This window comes from Fundulus heteroclitus, chromosome 9 (genome assembly GCF_011125445.2).
Source record: "Fundulus heteroclitus isolate FHET01 chromosome 9, MU-UCD_Fhet_4.1, whole genome shotgun sequence".
Taxonomy (NCBI): domain Eukaryota; kingdom Metazoa; phylum Chordata; class Actinopteri; order Cyprinodontiformes; family Fundulidae; genus Fundulus; species Fundulus heteroclitus.
Genome location: NC_046369.1, coordinates 1,180,232 through 1,199,605, shown reverse-complemented (window position 1 = coordinate 1,199,605; position 19,374 = coordinate 1,180,232). Strand labels below are relative to the sequence as shown.

The following is a 19,374-nucleotide window of genomic DNA, read 5'->3' as shown; positions in this document are numbered from 1 at the left end:
AAGGATGGAGCCATAATAATCTATTTAATACCAGCGTCTGTGCTGATAGTCGCTGCCAGGTTTAGTCCCCCCCCCCCCCCCCCCATCAGCAGAGATGCTGCATTAATGTCAGAATCTAACCTGCAGCTTTGACTTTCAACCAAACTGCTTTATAAAAATCTGCATTTAATTCTGGCAACGCGTGAAAATGAAGCGCTTCATTCTTCAGGAGAACGTCCACGGACATTAGGCTTTTATTGATTTATCTTTATATTAATGCTTTTTATGTATTCATATTTTAAATGACCTGATAATCTACACCCGAATATCCGTGAAAGGTAGCTGTTGCCTCCCTCAAGAGACCCTGGACTATATCCCATTTTACATTATATTCAGAATATAGAAATATGTTGCATGTATGCATAACATGATTTTAATTTGACTTATTTCTAATTCTTTAGTCTCTAAATTATCTTAAAAGGCCAGGTAGCCGTTCATCTTATTGCTCATCAATCTGCAGGAAACGTGTGAGGCGCTCGTTTTCCGTTTTATAAAATCTGCATTTAATTCCGGCAACACATGAAAATTAAACGCTTAATTCTTCAGGAGGAGAACGTCCACCACGGACGTCTTCTGTGATCAATAATCACAGAAAACATGTTTTCCCACGTAAATCAACCGTCTGGAAATAAAAACATTAGGCTTTTATTGATTTATCTTTTATATATTAATGCTTTCTATGCATTTAAATCATCTACACCCGATTATCCGTGAAAGGTAGCTGTTGCCTCTATCAAGCGACCCTGGACTATATCCCATTTTACATTATATACAGAATATATGCATATGCATAACTTGATTTTAATTCGACTTATTTCTAATTCTTTAGTCTCTAAATTATCTTAAAGGTCAGGGTAGCCGCTCATCTTTTCAGAACCGCTGCTGACCTCCTGCGTTTCCATCTTATTGCTCATCAATCTGCAGGAAACGTGTGAGGCGCTGGTTTTTCGTGCGGCCAGTGAATGCCTCCCTGAGTGGGCGTGGCCTCTCTGAGTGGGCGTGGCCTGCCTGCATCATGTTTAATCCATCGGCGGCGGTCTGCAGAGAGCGCGGCGCTCCTCAGGAGGCCGGCTGGAGAACAAAGTGCTCCTCCTTTCAGCGGCGCTCCGCTCTTATGTAACCGCTCAGCGTGTCGACGACAACAAAAAGCCTTTCATCCCTCACAGAGCCACCGGTCCGCTGTCTGGGTCAGCAGGGATGACCAACTTCTCCTCCTCTTAGAACCTCCTTCTAAAGTAGAAGAGATTAAAAAGTCCAGGGCAGCTTTAACGACCGCAGGAGCAGCTGCAGAACCGGCCGGCGCAGCTTTACCCTGAACTCTGCTCACGGTTCTGTGCAGCCGGTGAGAAGAAGACGTGACGTCTGGCTGATAAACTGCAGGTTTTACCTTCAGTTCAGTTTAACGGCTCCATGAACACAGAGCAGCGTATTTAATCCGTCTGCAATAATCAGCAGGTGCAACACGTCACATTCAGGCTCTGCAGCCACGATTTAACGGCCGGCTTTGCTGGAGCTCATGGAGGGCAGCCGGAGACACGCACCGATGGGAACATTTAATATTAATGTTGCTGGTATGGCTGATAATTATATTATTTATATATATTACCATATTTTTATATAAGGTGCACTTAAAATCCTTCAATTTTCGCAGAAATTTAAGGATTGAAAGGTGACCCCTGCCTTTTACCCACCCCTGCAAGGATAAGTGGGTAAAAACATTTGATGGATAGTTGGACTGGTATCAATAATTTTCAATAGGCCGTTTTTATTTAAAGTAAATAAACATAAAACACCTTCTGGTTGTAGGAAAATGAGACCCCCACCCTCCAGCTGACAGCTTAGTCAAAGTTTTAACCGGATGTTTGCGACATTCAGAGTCGTGAACTGGGACAGAAAGCTCATCATTGAAAATTATTTGACAGCAATTTGATAAACTCTGTAAAAAAAAAATTAAATAAATCTGTTGCTCAAATAAATAACTAAATTAAATAATCCTGATCCTAAACGTTCATATCGTTACATATTAAATGAATTAAATCTTTCTGCCTGTAACTTTTTCATCTGGGTCATCAGGAGCAGAATTATGATGATCATTCAGACTGGATGACAGTTAAAATAAGCAGAACTTTACATTAACAGCATTTATTATTATTACTGCGCTGGTGGAGCAGCAGCTTACCTGAAGGGCAGGTAGGAGGCGTTGGAGCCGGATATCAGAGCTCTGTAGGCTTCCTCTGGAGTTTTCTTCAGGTAAATCACCTGAGGAAAGAGGCAGAGATCAGCGTTCGTCCATCTGGAGAACACAAAGGGAAATAAAGGGAAATAAAATGGTTCTGCTGCACGAACTGATGTCTAAAACCCGGAGATTTCCTGTAGATCAGCAGAAACAGAATTTGGATGACGGTTCTGGATCGATGAAGACGTTTGAGTTCCTTTATTGGAGCGAAGCTGAGCGTAAGGTGACCCATACCTGCGTCTAAGGTTTCCTCTGGAAGTTCTGCCTCCAACTCTGGAGATTTAATCTGCTAAAATATGAAAAAGTCTCATTGTTGCGGGCCTGACTGGGTCCGATTGTGTGAGATTCTGAAGCCGCTGCGTGAAAACAATCACCTTTTGTTTGGGCCGCGGCACCGGCATCAAATATTCAACGTGTGAGGCGCAGCGGGAGAGAGCGCAGCGAGTCCGGCTCCGCTTTTACAGGACGGCCGGAACAAAGCGGCCCGACGGCGCCGCTCCGGATCAGAGGAACAGAACCAGAAAACCAACAGAGTCTGTGTTGGGAAATAAAACTGAACACCAGAACGGTGGAAACAGGAAGTAAAACGGGTCTTTTCTGATGGAGATGCCGCCTCGCTGCTGCCATTCCTGATCAAGCTCTGCAGCGGTGCCACCTGCAGCCTGAGCTGGACCCGCTCCAGGCCACAGTGGTTGGACTCTCTGGGCGGCAGCGGCACGTCTGGTTCTGGGGGCGAGCTCAGCAGCTCGTGTGATGACGACTGGGAGCGTTTTTCTCTGCGGTTGTCAGAACAAACGTGTTTGCAGCACCAACGGCGGCGCTCAGACACCAGCTGCCCCCCGTCCTCGTTAGCAGCTCTGAGCCGACAGCAGATCAGAGACACGGGGCGCTGAGACACACGAAGGTTTGCTAATCGTTCTCGTCCTTCAACTCCATCTCTTCCTGCACGACGGAGACAAAGTTCCTGAAAAACTCGACGAGGAGCGTCACCAGCAGACGGGCCGCTTTACACGCAGCTGAAGCCGAGAAATGAGCCGAACTCGTCTGAGCAGCCTGTTCATTAATGACGGAGAGATGAACCGTCTGCTCCCAGGCTGATTAAAGGAGAACGCTGGTAGTCACTGCAGCTTCACATGGTGGACTCCTGCTGTCGGTCCGTTTGGACCTGAGGTGCAGCGAAGCAAACTGGGCTGAGGGGCAGATTTATCCATTTGTAACGAGTTTTAACAGTTTTTCTCAGAGCGGGAAACGTTACGGCGGCTTCAGGCTAGAATAAAATAATTTGGCAGACATTAAAACAACGCAGGGATAAGAGAGATCCATCCATTTAACCGATTAATTTCACTTTATGGTTTACTGGGATTTAAATTCTGGAAAATCTGGGTTTTATTTTGCCAATGAACTAATTGGGCTTCCATGAAGATAACTATATATATATATATATATATATATATATATATATATATATATATATATATATATATATATATATATATATATATATATATATATATATATATTTTTTTTTTTTTAGGGGTGGGTATTGCCAAAGAAGTCACGATCCGATTCTATCACGATGCATCACGATACTTGAATTATTGCGATGCATTGCGATATTTTCACTGAACACTGTTAAAAAAAGAAATACAGCCATTATCAGTGGCTGACTGGCTGTGTATGATCTGGATAGTGTCTTCAATTCATACATAGCTGTATTTATTGAAACAACTTTTGGAGGTATTGCCATGAAAGCAAATATTACTGTTACTGGACTGGACACACTGACAAAAAGTGCTCAGGATTTATAAAACTTAAAATAACAAAATAAGGATAATGAGTGCTGTTTATAAGGCCTCAGTGGTCCTTAAATTAATAATCGATACTTGGCGTCAAGTATCGATGCAGTAGATTGCGAAAATCAGAATCGTGATGCATCGTCATAACGATCATTTCCCACACCTCTAATTTATATATATATATATATATATATATATATATATATATATATATATATATATATATATATATATATATATATATATATATATATATATATATATATATATATATATATAAAAATATAAAAAGAGGAAACTTTTTACCTCACTTTATTTTATTCATTTCATTGTTTTTAAGTTAATTTGTAGTTCCACAGTGACGTCTGTTCTCAGGTCATTGTGTAATAAAACCAGCAGCAGCAAACATTTAGTTTATTTGTTTATATTTTCATAGTTTACTACGGCAGGGCGGCCATCTTGTTTCACAGCTTGTGTTCAGATGCACTTTGGATTCAAATCAACTCCCAGACGAAACGCTCCACATAAAAGCAAGTTTTCAAGATAATTTCTTTAATTTAATAATTAAAAAATAAAATAAAAACTTGATTAATTGGATCTTTTATAATAAAATAATATTTTTTATTTTCAAGACGTATCGCCCAGCCTTAAAAACAACTAAGATCTGCAGAGACGTGATCCGTGTGAGCAGGAACCGGGTCTCAGGTTCTGTTTAAGGGGTTCAGGACGTCTTTAATCAGTCGGCGGTTCATTAACAGCCGGCGGTTTATGGGTCGGACCGCTACAACGTTTATGAACCTCGATCATTTCCGGGTCCAGATCTGCACCAGCTGTTCGTCCATGAGATGCAAACCTTCACCAGGAGGTCCCAAAGCACTCAGACCCGTTTCAAAAGCCTCATCCAGAGCGTGGAAGCTGCTTGTTTCGCAGCTTGTGTTCAGATGCACTTTGGATTCAAATCAACTCCCAGATGAAACGCTCGACATAAAAGCAAGTTTTTAAGATCATTTCTTTAATTTAAGAATTAAAAAATAAAATGAAAACTTGATTAATTGGATTTTTTATAATAAAATCATAATTTTTATTTTCATTTTTCGCGGAAGCTGCTTGAGGCGGTTCTAGGAGAGCGGATCTGAACAGAAACGCAGCGTTTTCAGAAGGTTTGTAGCGGATCACGGAGAAGGGTTTAGAGAACGGCGCTTCCTAAACGATGGTGGTGACTGTTCATGAACCTCTGAGACGATTCCAGCTAAGGACGACAGTTTAGCTGCTACGACCCGACACCTGTGGGTTCCTAGACGTCTGGAGCTGCTGGAGGATTTGTCTTTACCTGCATCCAGACGTTAAGGTAACTTAAGGTGCCTCCGCCCCCCGAGGTGCTGCTCAGGTTTCTGCTGCAGCGTTCATGAAGCACTTTCGGTTTCTCGTTTTCAGTTTGGGATCGCCTCGAGCTGCTCTCAACCCGTCTGTAACTTTGTGGTTTTGTTTCGATGATTTCATAAAGGCAGGCCGTGCCAAAAATAATAGCTGCTAGGCTGCTGCTAACCTCATAAATAAGCTAGAAACCAGCACCCTACAGACACAGCAATGCAAAAAGGGAACTAAAAATAAGGAAAATGTTCTTGTAATTAGTGTATTTGTCCCTGAATTGAGAAGGTAAATAAGATTATCTGCCCCTGGAACGTTCTTTTTACCCCTACAATAAGATAGCAGATAAACTGCACTTGAAATTAGATGTTAAAGATGAATTGTTCCAATTTTAACAGCAGAAATCTTATTCCATTAGCAGATAATCTTATTTACCTTCTCAATACAAGAACAACTACACTCATTTGAAGAACACTTTGCTTATTTTTAGTTCTATGTTTGCACTGACGAAGACTTGGTGAGCTCTACTGGTGATAAATAATACAAATCTGGAAATATTTTTATGTCTTTAAATCAATGAGCTTAAAGCATCAATTAAAACACTTCTGGGCAGAGAGAGTAGATTACTTTCCTAACTTTTTCAGAAACCTTCTTAAAACCCAACAATGTTCTTCTATATAAATAAACCAAATGGATTTAAAGTTTTTTTCTCCTGTTTATCGTAACAACAGACGAGATGTGCCGACCCAGACGAACGGATCAGGGGACAGAAACTCACGGCGTAGCCTCCGATCAGCACCGCGGCGTTGGATCTCTTCCTCTGGTCGAAGCTGGTGTAGTGGACGATCCGCTTCCTGGTCAGCGTGAACGACTGCACACACAGAAATTAAACTAATTAACAACAGAAGATAATATTTACTTAGTGACGCTCAGCTAGTGTTTGTATTTCTTTCACAGAAACCTTAAAACATAAATTATGCTGCTGAAAGTATTCACTCCCCTGACTTGTGATCTGCCACTCTTCATCCTTCAGGTTTAACGTGACGTTGCTCCAGCCTTCGCATCAAAAACAGCTTCAGCTATTCTGTTACGGCGGTTTATGGCATTTTTCCACCCGGAGCTCATTGGGGAGGTCAGACACTGATGTGGGACGAGGAGGCCCGGCTCTCAGTCTCCTCTCTAATTCATTTAAAAGGTGATTTATTGGGGTGACATCAGGACTCTGCAGGCTGGTCTAGTGTTTTGTGTGTCTCCTGACTGGCAGTGTAGCTTTAAGAATTATCTTAAAGCCAAAAAGAAAGATTTTACTTTCACAAATGGAGCCTTACTGCTTTCTCCATAGTGGTCCGCTTGATTTACACACGGTGTCAGAAATTAACTTCCTGATTCACCGGCCAACTTGAATCAAACAGCCAACCATATTTTTTACCAGCCAAAGTAAGTCTGACTGACTCCTGCTAAATGTCTTCACATAATCCCGCTACATATTAGCCTGAGCTAAACGCTAGCTGTTAGCAAACAGACGTGACGTAGCTGCTATCTCGCGTCATGTGTTTGCTGTCTACGAGTTAACAGCAGAGAATCCTAAAGAAGCATCCACCCAGACGATTACTGAAAAACATGATTTGGTACAAATATTTACTCGCCATGTAGCGGCTAGCCCTCTGAAATTTACTCGGCAAACGGAAAATTTACTCGCATTTAGCGTCTGGCGAGTGTTAATTTCACTGCAAAAATAGAACTCAAAATAAGAAATTATTTCTTGAAATTAGAGTATTTTTCCTTGATTTGAGCAGGTAAATAAGATAATCTGCCAATGGAATAAGATTTTTGCACTTAAAATAGGAACAATTTATCTCCATCGTCTTATTTCAAGTGAAGTATATCTAATTATCTTATTTTAGGGGTAAACATAGTCATCCCATTGGTAAATAATCTTATTTATCTGCTCAAATCAAGGACAAATACACTCATTTCAAGAAAATCTTACTTATTTTTAGTTCTCTTTTTGCAGTGCGGATCCTGTTTATACACACAAGAAGCTTGATTAGATTTTATTCTGGGACTATTTCATGTTCAATGGACACAGAAACAGGAAAGAAACAGATGACACAAAATGCTAAAAAGGGAGAAAAGGTGAAAGAGAAAGAGGAGAGAGCGATATAACATCCTCTGTCTGCTTCTACGCCTGCAAAGAGAGATATAAAAAGAACAGCAGAACTAGACGATAAAGTAATACAGGTATAGACAACCAAGGCCTTGATACCATCACTGAAGAATATACAGTATTATTTAATACATCATGTATAAAGTGACAGGAGAAGACAATAATAAGGGTTTTCTGTATAGAAGTTAGTCTGTAAGCACCAGGATCCACCTGTAGGTGTTTGTGAGAGTGAATTTGTGTCTCTGAGGTTTATTCATGAGAAAAATGCTCAATAGTGGTTGTGAGGAGCCAAACACCCCCAGAGCACCGAGGCAGACGCCAGGGGAACCAGAACCCCAGATACCCAAAGGGACCCCCAGAGTAAAGGAGCCCAAGAGGGACCAATCCAGGAAATCTCCCTCCCCCACCAAGGGGAAGAGGAGAGACGGCACCAAGGAAACCCGCCAACAGCCACAATGCTGAAGCCCCCACAATCCAACCTACCCGGTCTATACTCCGGCCCCCAACCCCCCACCCGATGCCAGCCCACCCAGACACGTGGCCAACATGAACCATGGCACCAAACCTCTGATCCACGTCTTTATGGACCAGATTTTCACAGAACCAGCCTCCTCTGCTCTAGAGTCCAGTGACGGTGAACTTTCCATTACTTTAGGCAAAGCAGTGAACCAAGAGAACGGACCTGAGACACCAGAGCCAGAAACGGCAGCTGAGTCAAGAGATTTTCACATCTCTTTGGTATTAATATGTGAACTGATGACTGAGAACTAAATCTGCAGAGCAAACACCGAGCTGCAGATTCTCACAGATGTCTGTTAAACAATCAGCCGCCTCCATTTTCTTATTAGAGGCTGCCTGATGAACCCGCTGAGCCCCCCCAGTCCTCGCTCCACCAGTCACCCGTGACAGGTACGCTCCAGGAGGGACAATGGGCCGGAACCGCGTGAAACGGACCGGCTCATCTGGGCCAGAGAGTCAGACGTGAGAGAAATTGGTTCTGAGAAATATGTTTTCTTTAAAAAAAAAAGGGTAACACGCCTCCTAAGCGTCTGTGTGGCTCACAGGGAGAGGGTAGCTGTCGCCCATCATGAAAACTCATATTAGAAAGTATATTTCTATAAAAAACTATGAATAACTGAACTTATGGGTCAGAGAACAGCTACTGGTGAATTATTCTGCCTGTCAAAGAAAATTAAAGATAATAAATTAACATCTGAAAAGTGTGGAAAGTGTTTGTGTTAAATACTTTATGGTCCTCACACCCAGACACCAACCTACCAGCAGTTATTGCTTCTGGGCTGTGGCAGGAAGCCGGAGTACCCAGAGAGAACCCCCTCCAGCACAGGGAGAACATGTAAACTCCATGCAGAGAGACACAGGAGCGGGAATCAAACCTGGAACCTTTTTGCCATCTGCTCACCATACAGTTCTGATGTCACCCTGTTATTCTGTAGTTTTATTTAACCAACTGAGCCGTATGTTCTGAGTGGTTCTCCTGCTGGAAGCTGGACCTCCAACCCAGTCTCGAGTCTCCTGGAGCCTCCAGCAGAGTTTCCTCCAGGATTTAGATCCATCCACATTCACAAGGATTTTATTCTGGGACCATTTCAGGTCCAATTGATCTGCGCCACGTTGGCGCTGCAGATCAGGAAAAACAAACCAACCCCCAGAGATTCTCCACTAAATCAGAGACGTCTGCGGTTTTTGTTATAGAGATCTGGTCCCCTTAACTTAAAAGATTTATTGAAACATTAACTTATAGACAAAGACTGAACATGTCTGTATGTTACATGTAACAACATCTGTCAGCAGCAGAGCGTTGTGTGGTGCAGCTAGAAGGACCTGGACCGCGACAGAACCAGTTACTGGGCTAACCGTGAAGCTAACAGCAGCTAGCGCTAGCTTACAGCTCTGTTGTCTGGGCGGGTTACAGCTTCACTGATGCGTATAGTCCGGTGCGACTTATATGTGTTTATTTTCATCTTTATTACGCGTTTTATGACTGATGCGACTTATATGTGTTTATTTTCATCTTTATTACGCGTTTTATGACTGATGCGACATATATGTGTTTATTTTCATCTTTATTACGCGTTTTATGACTGATGCGACATATATGTGTTTATTTTCATCTTTATTACGCGTTTTATGACTTACGCGACTTATATGTGTTTATTTTCATCTTTATTACGCGTTTTATGACTGATGCAACTTATGTGTTTATTTTCATCTTTATTACACATTTTATGACTGATGCGACTTATATGTGTTTATTTTCATCTTTAATACGCATTTTATGACTGACGCGACTTATATGTGTTTATTTTCATCTTTATTACGCGTTTTATGAATGATGTGACTTACATGTGTTTATTTTCATGTTTATTACGCGTTTCATGACTGATGCGACTTATATATGTTTATTTTCATCTTTATTACACATTTTATGACTGATGCGACTTATATATGTTTATTTTCATCTTTATTACGCGTTTTATGACTGGCGCGACTTATATGTGTTTATTTTTATCTTTATTATGTGTTTTATGACTGATGCGACATATGTGTTTATTTTCATATTTATTACGCGTTTCATGACTGATGCGACTTATGTGTTTATTTTCATCTTTATTATGCGTTTTATGACTGGCACGACTTATATGTGTTTATTTTCATCTTTATTATGTGTTTTATGACTGATGCGACTTATATGTGTTTATTTTCATCTTTATTACACATTTTATGACTGATGCGACTTATATGTGTTTATTTTCATCTTTATTGCACTTTTATGACTGATGCAACTTATATGTGTTTATTTTCATCTTTATTATGTGTTTTATGACTGATGCGACTTATATGTGTTTATTTTCATCTTTATTACACATTTTATGACTGATGCGACTTATATGTGTTTATTTTCATCTTTATTACACATTTTATGACTGATGCGACTTATATGTGTTTATTTTCATCTTTATTGCACTTTTATGACTGATGCAACTTATATGTGTTTATTTTCATCTTTATTATGTGTTTTATGACTGATGCGACTTATATGTGTTTATTTTCATCTTTATTACGCGTTTTATGACTGATGCGACTTATATGTGTTTATTTTCATCTTTATTATGTGTTTTATGACTGATGCGACTTATATGTGTTTATTTTCATCTTTATTACGTGTTTTATGACTGATGCAACTTATATTCCGCAGCGACTTATAGTCCAAAAAATCCGTTACACGCAGCCTGACTGTTTCCTCATCTGGTGACGTTCTCAGCTCCACGATTCGTTTTCCTTCCACCTCACAGATGAAATCACATCGACTTTGTGGATGAAAAACACAAAGAAAATCTGCAGAATTTCACCGGCTGCAGATTCTTCAGCCAGGCCCGGCACGTGGAAGGTTTTGGGTCCGAATGGAAAAGTTTAAAGGGAGAGCAAACCAGTGACATCATCGCCCGGTCAGCTGGTTTAAATGGGAACGTCTGGAGCATTTTCTGCACCTACAGATGAGAGCGGGAGAGGATGGCGGCCCGGTTCTGGCCCGGTTCTGGAGCCATCACTCTCCAGCCCAGATGATCTGTTATAGATAATAGCTGCTGCGTGCCGCGTGTCAAACTTGGAGTGTTGTCACGCGGCAGCACACACAAACAAGGAGGAAGCGCGTTGAATGGCGTGACGGCGGAGCAGCAGAGCAAACCTGCTGCGCTGTCCTGTCGCTGCGTTGCGTCATGTTTACATCTTTCCCGTTCGGCATTCAGGACATTCCTGCAGAGGGAGGACCGGCAGCAGAGAGACTCACCTTTAGCTTCTTGTTGAGCTTGCAGCAGTATCGGTACAGCATGGCCAGGTTCAGAGGACCAAAGTCTGCGTAGAAGCTGTGGAGGAGCAGAAAAACATGGTTTAAATAAATAAACCCAGCAGGCAGGAAGCACGGCTGAGCAGCCGAGAGGGAAAGTCTCAACTGAGATTCCAGGAATACTTCCTCCTTATCGGACGGTTTCATGAATGAGTTCAACGCCGGGTCCCTCCCAACCAGCCGGGCCGCTCAGCTCTCACCTGAAACTTGGCCTCGCCACGAATAATATAAAAAACAACCAACAAGTTTCTGTTTGTTGGAGAAAAATCTGTATAAAATGTTAGAAAATTGCTTCTTTTTACACGACAGCTGCAGATAATCACTAACTGGTTGTTTCAGTATCACAGATGTAAACAGAGACGTGCTCCTCACAGATTAAACAGGAAACATCCAACAGAACAATAAATGAAATCCGTCGTTAGCCTCAAACTTTAGCAACTGACAATTATTTTCTACGCTGAACCTCGAGTCCGGAGAACCAGATCTGATCAGCTGAGCGGGGAAAACAACCCGGTCCGGTTTTCCTGGTAGTAATCTTTAGGTTTAGGCTCAGATTTGTAGCTGCACTTACTCCTGAAAAACGGATCAGAACAACATGACAGCTCTCTCTTTACTGCATTTATTCACCTAAAGAGCTTCAGGCTTTCACCTTCACATATAAAATCACTTCTGATCGTCCATACTCTCCATTTCTGTCCAAAAATAAGACTGAAGAACAATAAAATTGGTTCATGTAATGAAAAAAAACTGAAATTTTCCGCTTTAAAATGTCTCAAATACTAAAAATCAATGAAGTCGATGATTTTAGGGCCGATGATGAGACGAGAGTCACCAGAATCTGATTAGCCTCCTTGGAGAAAATTATAAAGGCTCCAAGTTAGCGGACCCGCCGGCCGCCAACTCAAAGATCCAACCTTTCCTTTGGTCCCCTGAACACACCACGGACAGGTCGCCTGTCTAAGATGCTAACCTCGTTAATTATTTATATAATGACATAAATTATATCATCAAAACCCTTTTTTGAGCGCCTGCTCACTAGAGGTGTAACACCACATCGGTCCACTTCGGTAAAACGATTAATTAAATGATGATTCGATAACATAAATGCCAAATTAAAATACCGATCCATGTCGACATTTTTAAGATACGCTTTTATTTTGAAAGTTCAGGCACGAGACTATAGTGAACAGGTGATCTGTTATGTTAAAATTAAAATAATGCTATTTTTGATTAAAAATAAAATGGTCAAATCATGTTTTTTGAGTAAATATTTGTGTTCGATGGGCGATGATATCACATCGATCAGAAATCATAAAAGACTTTGTGACATCAGCAAATATTGTATCGTCATCCAAATGAATCGATACAACATCGAATCGCGCTACAGCTGCTGACCTACACTCCTACTGCTCACCCATACACCCAGTGTGACGTCACCTCCAGCTCCTATTATAGATCATTAATGATCCCTCACGGCAGAAAAGATTATACAAAACACATTAATATGCTACAATCAGCATCTGCAGGTTGAAGCTGTACCAAAGAATTAGAATTTAAAAATAAAATAAAATCTGACCACAAACCCTGGAGAACAATGCATCTCTAAAGTAAATGGACCATAAAAAATGGCTTTAAATGAGCCAGATGCCCTCGGTACCAGTGACCCAGGCGGCCTCTAACACCTGTCCACACCTGAAGAAACCTTTTAGATGAGAAGCCAAACGTCTTCAAATAACAAGAGAAAAAGTGCAGTTGCCTCCTATAGCAGCTATCAGGGCGTTCTGGTCCTGGATGCCTGAGAACCGGCACCAGGGCTGTCCAAACTGCACCCCAGGGGCCCCATCTGTGGCCCTCCTGGGGATTTGGTGGCTCTAGACCACAATTCAAGTATTTTGTAATTTTGTTTTGTCAACAAAACAGATTCCTGGCGTGTTTCTGTCAGGCCAACCATTAAAAGAGTTCTTGATCTTTTGCCATAAAGGTTTGATAAAAACAGATCCAGACAAATTAAATATGTAAAAGTGTAACACGTCGTATTTTACTTTTTATCAGCCATGCTTCTAATTAGACAATAAACAAGCATCAGAGAAAAGCAGACTTGGGCGTACCTATTTATTAAACCGGGCTAAAAAAAAAGCCAGAATGAACCATATCCTGTTCCTGTCACTGAAATAAAAAACGATCTAGACCAAAATAAGCAACCATGAACATGTAGGACATTGCATGCTGGTTTCTTTTCTCTTAACCAGGTAATAGCGGCCAGAAGAAAAGTTTTTAGCGGCGTCTCAACACGTCGCTGCTCCCGTTTATATTGGGACTGAACTTCAGTCCAGACCCAACACGGCCGGTGTTTGAATGAAACTTACTTTTCGTAGATGAACTCGTCGTCGGTGCAGAAGTAGTGGGTGTTGGCGGTGCTTTTGGGTTTGCTGCGTAACGTGGCGAAGTACAGACGGTCTGAGGGGAAAAGGCAGAACACATCAGGAGCAATTAGACCAGAATCTGTTCTCCAGCAGAACAACACGTCCCATAAACAGCCGTGAGAAGCAGAGGATTATAACCAGTCAGTTATATTTACAGGACATTTTGCTGCTTATTAGAAAACAGCCGTGATGAAAATAAATAACGCTTCAACGCCTCGGTGGGAGACCCTGCTGCTCTGATCTGATGGTCTGGATCTTTTAAAACTGAGGCGCTGGAAGCAGGACGACCGTCCTCAAACATTCAGTTTCAGCTCATTTTTGTTTCCTTCTCAACAGCCAGACAGGTCGGCAGAACAGAAATGATCAGCGTCCAGACCGGAGACAGACAGCAGTTAAGGAAGTTTTCTTCACATCACCTTCCTACTTCCAGTTTGTAACAGAAATATATATATATATATATATATATATATATATATATATATATATATATATATATATATATATATATATATATATATATATATATATATATAGCACGCCTATACTTTCCTCTTGTAGTGAATTGTAAAAAAGTGAAGAGAAATGACAGATAACGCTTTAACTCCTAATCTATCATTTTTGATACAAAGATTTCTGAGACCTCTTCAACAAAGACAGTATTTTTCTGAACATACAAATTAATATATTTTACTCACCATACATAAAAATGCAGAAAAATAATAATAAAGCCTGACGCTTTATTTTTCTTTAAATCACCCTTAAAATATTTTCTCTCACAATAACCTGCATCAGGCTTTAAAGAGGTAAAATGCTCAAAACTCGCATAGAATTTAAATATACTTTATAATACTTTTCTTTGATCACAATAATAAAAATAATAAACCCAGCGGCATAATAACGGCTACGGCTGAGCAGAAGAGACCGGCTTTTAAACTTTATATCCGATCAAGTTTTGCGTCTTTGTGATTGATAATGCACACATTAATGAAGCTAACAGAGGAAACTAAATGTTAAAATTTACCTTATTTTGAAAAACCAACACTGCCTGCTCTTTCCTGTCTGGTTGCTAGCAGCTACTGAGCTGCACTAATCTCAGAAAGGAAAACTGGAGACATCAGTCCAGTGTTGCCCATTTAGCGTCTTTGTTGCTTTATTTAGCAACTTTTCAGACCCTTGTAGCAATTTGATTTCAAAAAGCGACTCGTAACAAGTCTAGCGACTTTTTTGTTTTAATCGCGACTTTACCCAAAGCAGAAAGAGCTGCTATGAGTTCCCTTTTCCCTCAGCGCCGTCTCACAGGCACCACAGCTGCTGCTGCCTCTTCACGTAAATATGGAGGTTTTATTGAAAAGTTGCTCATTAACAACGTTACATTTTCTTAAAATAACTGGACCCCCCCCTGCTGCTTCTTTAACCAATCAAACATTTTCACGCTGCATTAAACACCTATTATGACCAAATATAACAGCCTGAAAGGCATTTAAACAAAAAGCTAACATTTACAGATGGGAGAATAAAGATCTGACTTGTGGTGTCCCACAGGGATCAATGTTCGGTCCACTTAGGGCTGAGCAATATGGACAAAAAAATATATTTTCAGGCTGATATACGATATTTATCTGGATATGTTTTTTTTATAAAGTAATAATAAAAAGGAGTCTCTGAATCAAAGCTTTATCCCAAATGTCTCTCGGGCACATTGTTTAACAAACAGCTGTAGATAAATATGAGAAATGGCTGAAAAATAACCTACTGTAATATTTATAAGTATAATTCTAACGCAAGATAGACCATCTCAGTATAAACATTATGGTCACATCTTATATCTCTTCTTTTTTATCATTATATATTTAAAATCTCGATATATTGCCCAGCCCCAGGTCCAAAACACACACGCAACAAAAATGCTCAAATTTGTCTCATTTGCAAAAATTTAAACAAATATTGTTTTTTTTTTCTGGTGCAGCTTATCCAGACTGAACAGAAACGGCGTTATTAAATCTGAATAAAAGGTGGAAATTTACAACTACCTGAGGATACAAAAATACAGAACTATGGATGATATTAAAAACAAATGACTATATAGAAATACATTAAAGATAGAATCAGCTGGAAACCCCAGATAAGACGGGTAAAAATCAAAATAGCAAAAAATGTTTCCCATTAAAAAAATGATTGGATCATGCCTATTATAAAAATAAGTAACCAGGGTTGTAAATAATGTAGGAAACAAGGAACGGACATATCGACTATTTTTTTTTTAAATTTCAAAACAGCATTAACTATGTTTAGAGCAAAAGATTATTATCCAAAAGATGTTTAGGGAGAAAATGGGGGATATGATTGCAAAAAGAAAAAAACATGTTTATATTAGAAAAAAATAAGTTGGTGTGATGGCTTCAAACGAAGCCAAAATATAAATAATTTTAAAAACTGTCAATATGACATTCTGGGGAGATTTATACGTGAGGATGGGTTATAGTAAAAGGTTTACTTCTCCGTCACATGGCGGCTATTAATACAAATCTTTTCAGTGTAATATGGAAACAGGAAATGTAGGATGGTAGCGTTAAACGGTGCCCTTAAATAGAAGAAAAATAAGTTTTAACTCTACCCACTTCTTTTCAAACAGGATGCAGGTTGGACAAGTTTTGTTCTTGCTTTGTTTTTCCTATCAACTATGTGTGAAACAACCTATTAACTAAACCGTTTAATTTAAAGTTATTAAATAATATCTGTAAACGTCCTGGGTTTGATAAATGTGGAAATGTGTTTGTTTCTCCAATAAATCAAACCACTGATCACAGATCAGAAAGATTTTCTTCAGAACAGAAAAAATAAATGTTCAGAAGGACATCCACCTGCTCAGCAAACTCAATTAAAAAGGTTTCAATATGTTTTAAACTATCAGCTGCACTCAAATTTAAGAGCTTTAAAGAGATCGTTTTACATTTTTCAGAGGAGAAAAAGTCAGGAGTAACCGTGAAACTAGTTGATCATTGAAATAGCGTCAAATCTATAAGTTATATGGCTGTAATAACAGTTATGGTTGCTACTTTATTTATTTAAGATAAAAAAATATATATCAAACGCAACTATTGAATCTTTAAGTTCACAAAATCAGCAACTAATTACATCTTTTTTGCTTATTTTATAAAATGTGTTATGTAACGCATGCTATATAATATCTATTATTCTAAAAAGTCTATTCTGCGAGAAAGTATCCCAGCAGATGTACTGCAGTTATGAGGGAGATTTAAAAAGTTACAGGAAGGTTTTAAAGTGAGTAAATTACATTTAAAGTACCCCATTTAAATCACCTAGTCCCGTGAGGTTTATGTTTACTCTTCTTATTTTAAAGTCATATTTGTTGAAGTTACCTTTTATAAACTCTGCCGCTCCCTGCGGCTCGCCCTCCTCAGCCATCCCGAACAGGGCAGACAGGACCGGGGAGTGCTTCACAGTTCACACCCTCCACCGTCCTGGCTCTGTCTAATTCCTGCAGCTGCTCAGCTTCTGCTAAGAACTCCAACGATGGCTACCGTCTAATTCCTGGTCGGCTTTTGAAACTTTTCAAACTGCTAGCCGACGTTCGCCGTTGGTGGGGCTAGCAGCGAGCAGGACGCGGAGTGTTGAAAAAGTTTAAAAACCTTCTCCTCGGTTTCCCGTCAGTCGCTGTGGTTGCTTCTCGCTCTTTGCGGCTTTGTTCCCATAGTTTCTGTTGTTTTGTTTATCCCCCTTTACCCGATAAATGTGCCCGGGTTAGCATGTTAGCATGTGAGCGCTCCGGAGGCTTGACGAGACTGGAACTCTGATTGACAAAATCCCTCCTTAAGACACGTTACCATAACAACGGCAGCTACGGGACACCGCAGCCAATCAACGAGCAGAACACTTTGTGCTGCGTTCACGGTCCACCGGGAAATAACGGAAGAAGGAAAACAGCAACCCCCGAACAACTGACTGGAGGATTTTTAAAAACAAAACTAATGTAGTTTTTCTACTGTTTACTTGTTTTCAAATAAAATAACATTGAGTACCGGATTTGCGTAGTTCCAAACAGAAATATTTACTTGTGTATGTTGTATGTAGTGTTTGGTTCATGTCAAATGCTGCTGTAAAAAATGCATAATTTTTTTTAGGACCTTATCGAGAAAAAAAGAAAAAGAAAACTTCAAGGACTAAGTTTAACCATTAAATATTATTTAAAAATGAAAGATATTCTATGAAACAACCCAAACATTTTCTTGAACATTTATTTTCTTCAGCCATATTTCAATAACTTTCAATTAACAGCTATTGTCGTTCAGAAATTTGTTATAGAGGTTAAGTACAAACACCATAACAGATTAAAATCGTTTTTTAGATTATTACTGCTTACACCAACTGGAAACTCAAAGTGAGGAGTCCAGACCAGGTACTGAGTAAATATACTTTATACATGGAGATACTTTACTATAGGTTCACACTACTGTGTTAAAAAGGTATTTTTACTGGTCAGATGTAGAGTTCTACATTTCTGAACCCAACTCTTAGTGGCTGAGCTGTAAGCTATAATCAGCTAAATATACGGGAGGAAACTTGAACTACTGTATATCTAATAGAACAACTTTATTTATTCTTGTGCTGAATTACTGATATGAATTGACTTTTAAATATTTTTATTCATGGAGAATCACTAATTTGTGAAGCTTTAAAGTCTATCCAGTCTAACACTGTTTCCTGTTGCATTTTTTTGACCTCTTCTGTCCTAATTTTTTTATTTTTTCTTAAAGGCAGCGCTGTAAGGGCAGCAGCCTCAACCCATGTTTTGCCTTTATTGGACAGGCTGTACTGAAATGTAATCTCCCTCCTGGGGACAAAAAAAATAAATCATTCACTTAAAGACCAAATTTAGCCAAAAAAAGAAAATAAATAAATTCTAAAGGTTTTGAAACTTGACTAAACAATGCAAGGTCTAGAAACCTTTTGCTTCACTTCTCTTTAAATTCACAGCTATGATTCTGACTTAATCTGAGAGGTTCTCAAACGCTGCACAATCACTATTTAAAATTTGGATTTCTTTGTCATTTGTCTGAAACTTATAAGGATTTCAGTTCCAGAACTAAATATTTAGCAACCATTTTCCTGCTCAGAGGTAATTTTATTCTTTTGTTCGGCTCAGACGGTTTCCAGAGACCAGGAGGAGCTGCAGGATGCGGCACATCTTCGTTCTGTTCAGTCAAAACACAAACAGTATCTGAGACGTTCAGGAGCCGCAGACGGCTTCAACGTTCATCTTCTCAACTGGAAAACATCTAGTTTGTTAAGATACCAGCGCCACGTTTGATTCAGAGTCGGACTCATTCGACTGTCTGAGCGGATTGAGAAAAAAAGCTGCTCCTGATGCTGGAAGACTTAGACTTAGACAAACTTTATTGTCATTTTGTATGCAGAGTGCGTACAGAACGAAATTTCATTTGCATACAGGTTTAGAATTT

At 39.8% G+C, this 19,374-nt stretch overlaps 1 protein-coding gene across 2 annotated transcripts in view; it reads right to left on the bottom strand.

Annotated features, from left to right (window-relative positions):
• The window catches only part of cdc14ab (cell division cycle 14Ab), a 40,889-nt gene extending 23,176 nt beyond the window's left edge, over positions 1-17,713 (bottom strand). The window contains exons 1-5 of one of the 2 annotated variants that reach the window (XM_036140785.1): positions 17,275-17,713; positions 13,838-13,928; positions 11,415-11,490; positions 6,218-6,310; positions 2,219-2,298 (exon numbers count right to left, since the gene is read on the bottom strand). In XM_036140785.1, coding sequence (XP_035996678.1) covers positions 2,219-2,298; positions 6,218-6,310; positions 11,415-11,490; positions 13,838-13,928; positions 17,275-17,320 — 386 coding nt within the window. In that variant the 5' untranslated portion in view covers positions 17,321-17,713. The remainder of the gene's footprint in view (positions 1-2,218; positions 2,299-6,217; positions 6,311-11,414; positions 11,491-13,837; positions 13,929-17,274) is intronic. The other variant, XM_036140786.1, reaches the window with a different exon arrangement.
• Between the last annotated feature and the right edge of the window lie 1,661 nt (positions 17,714-19,374).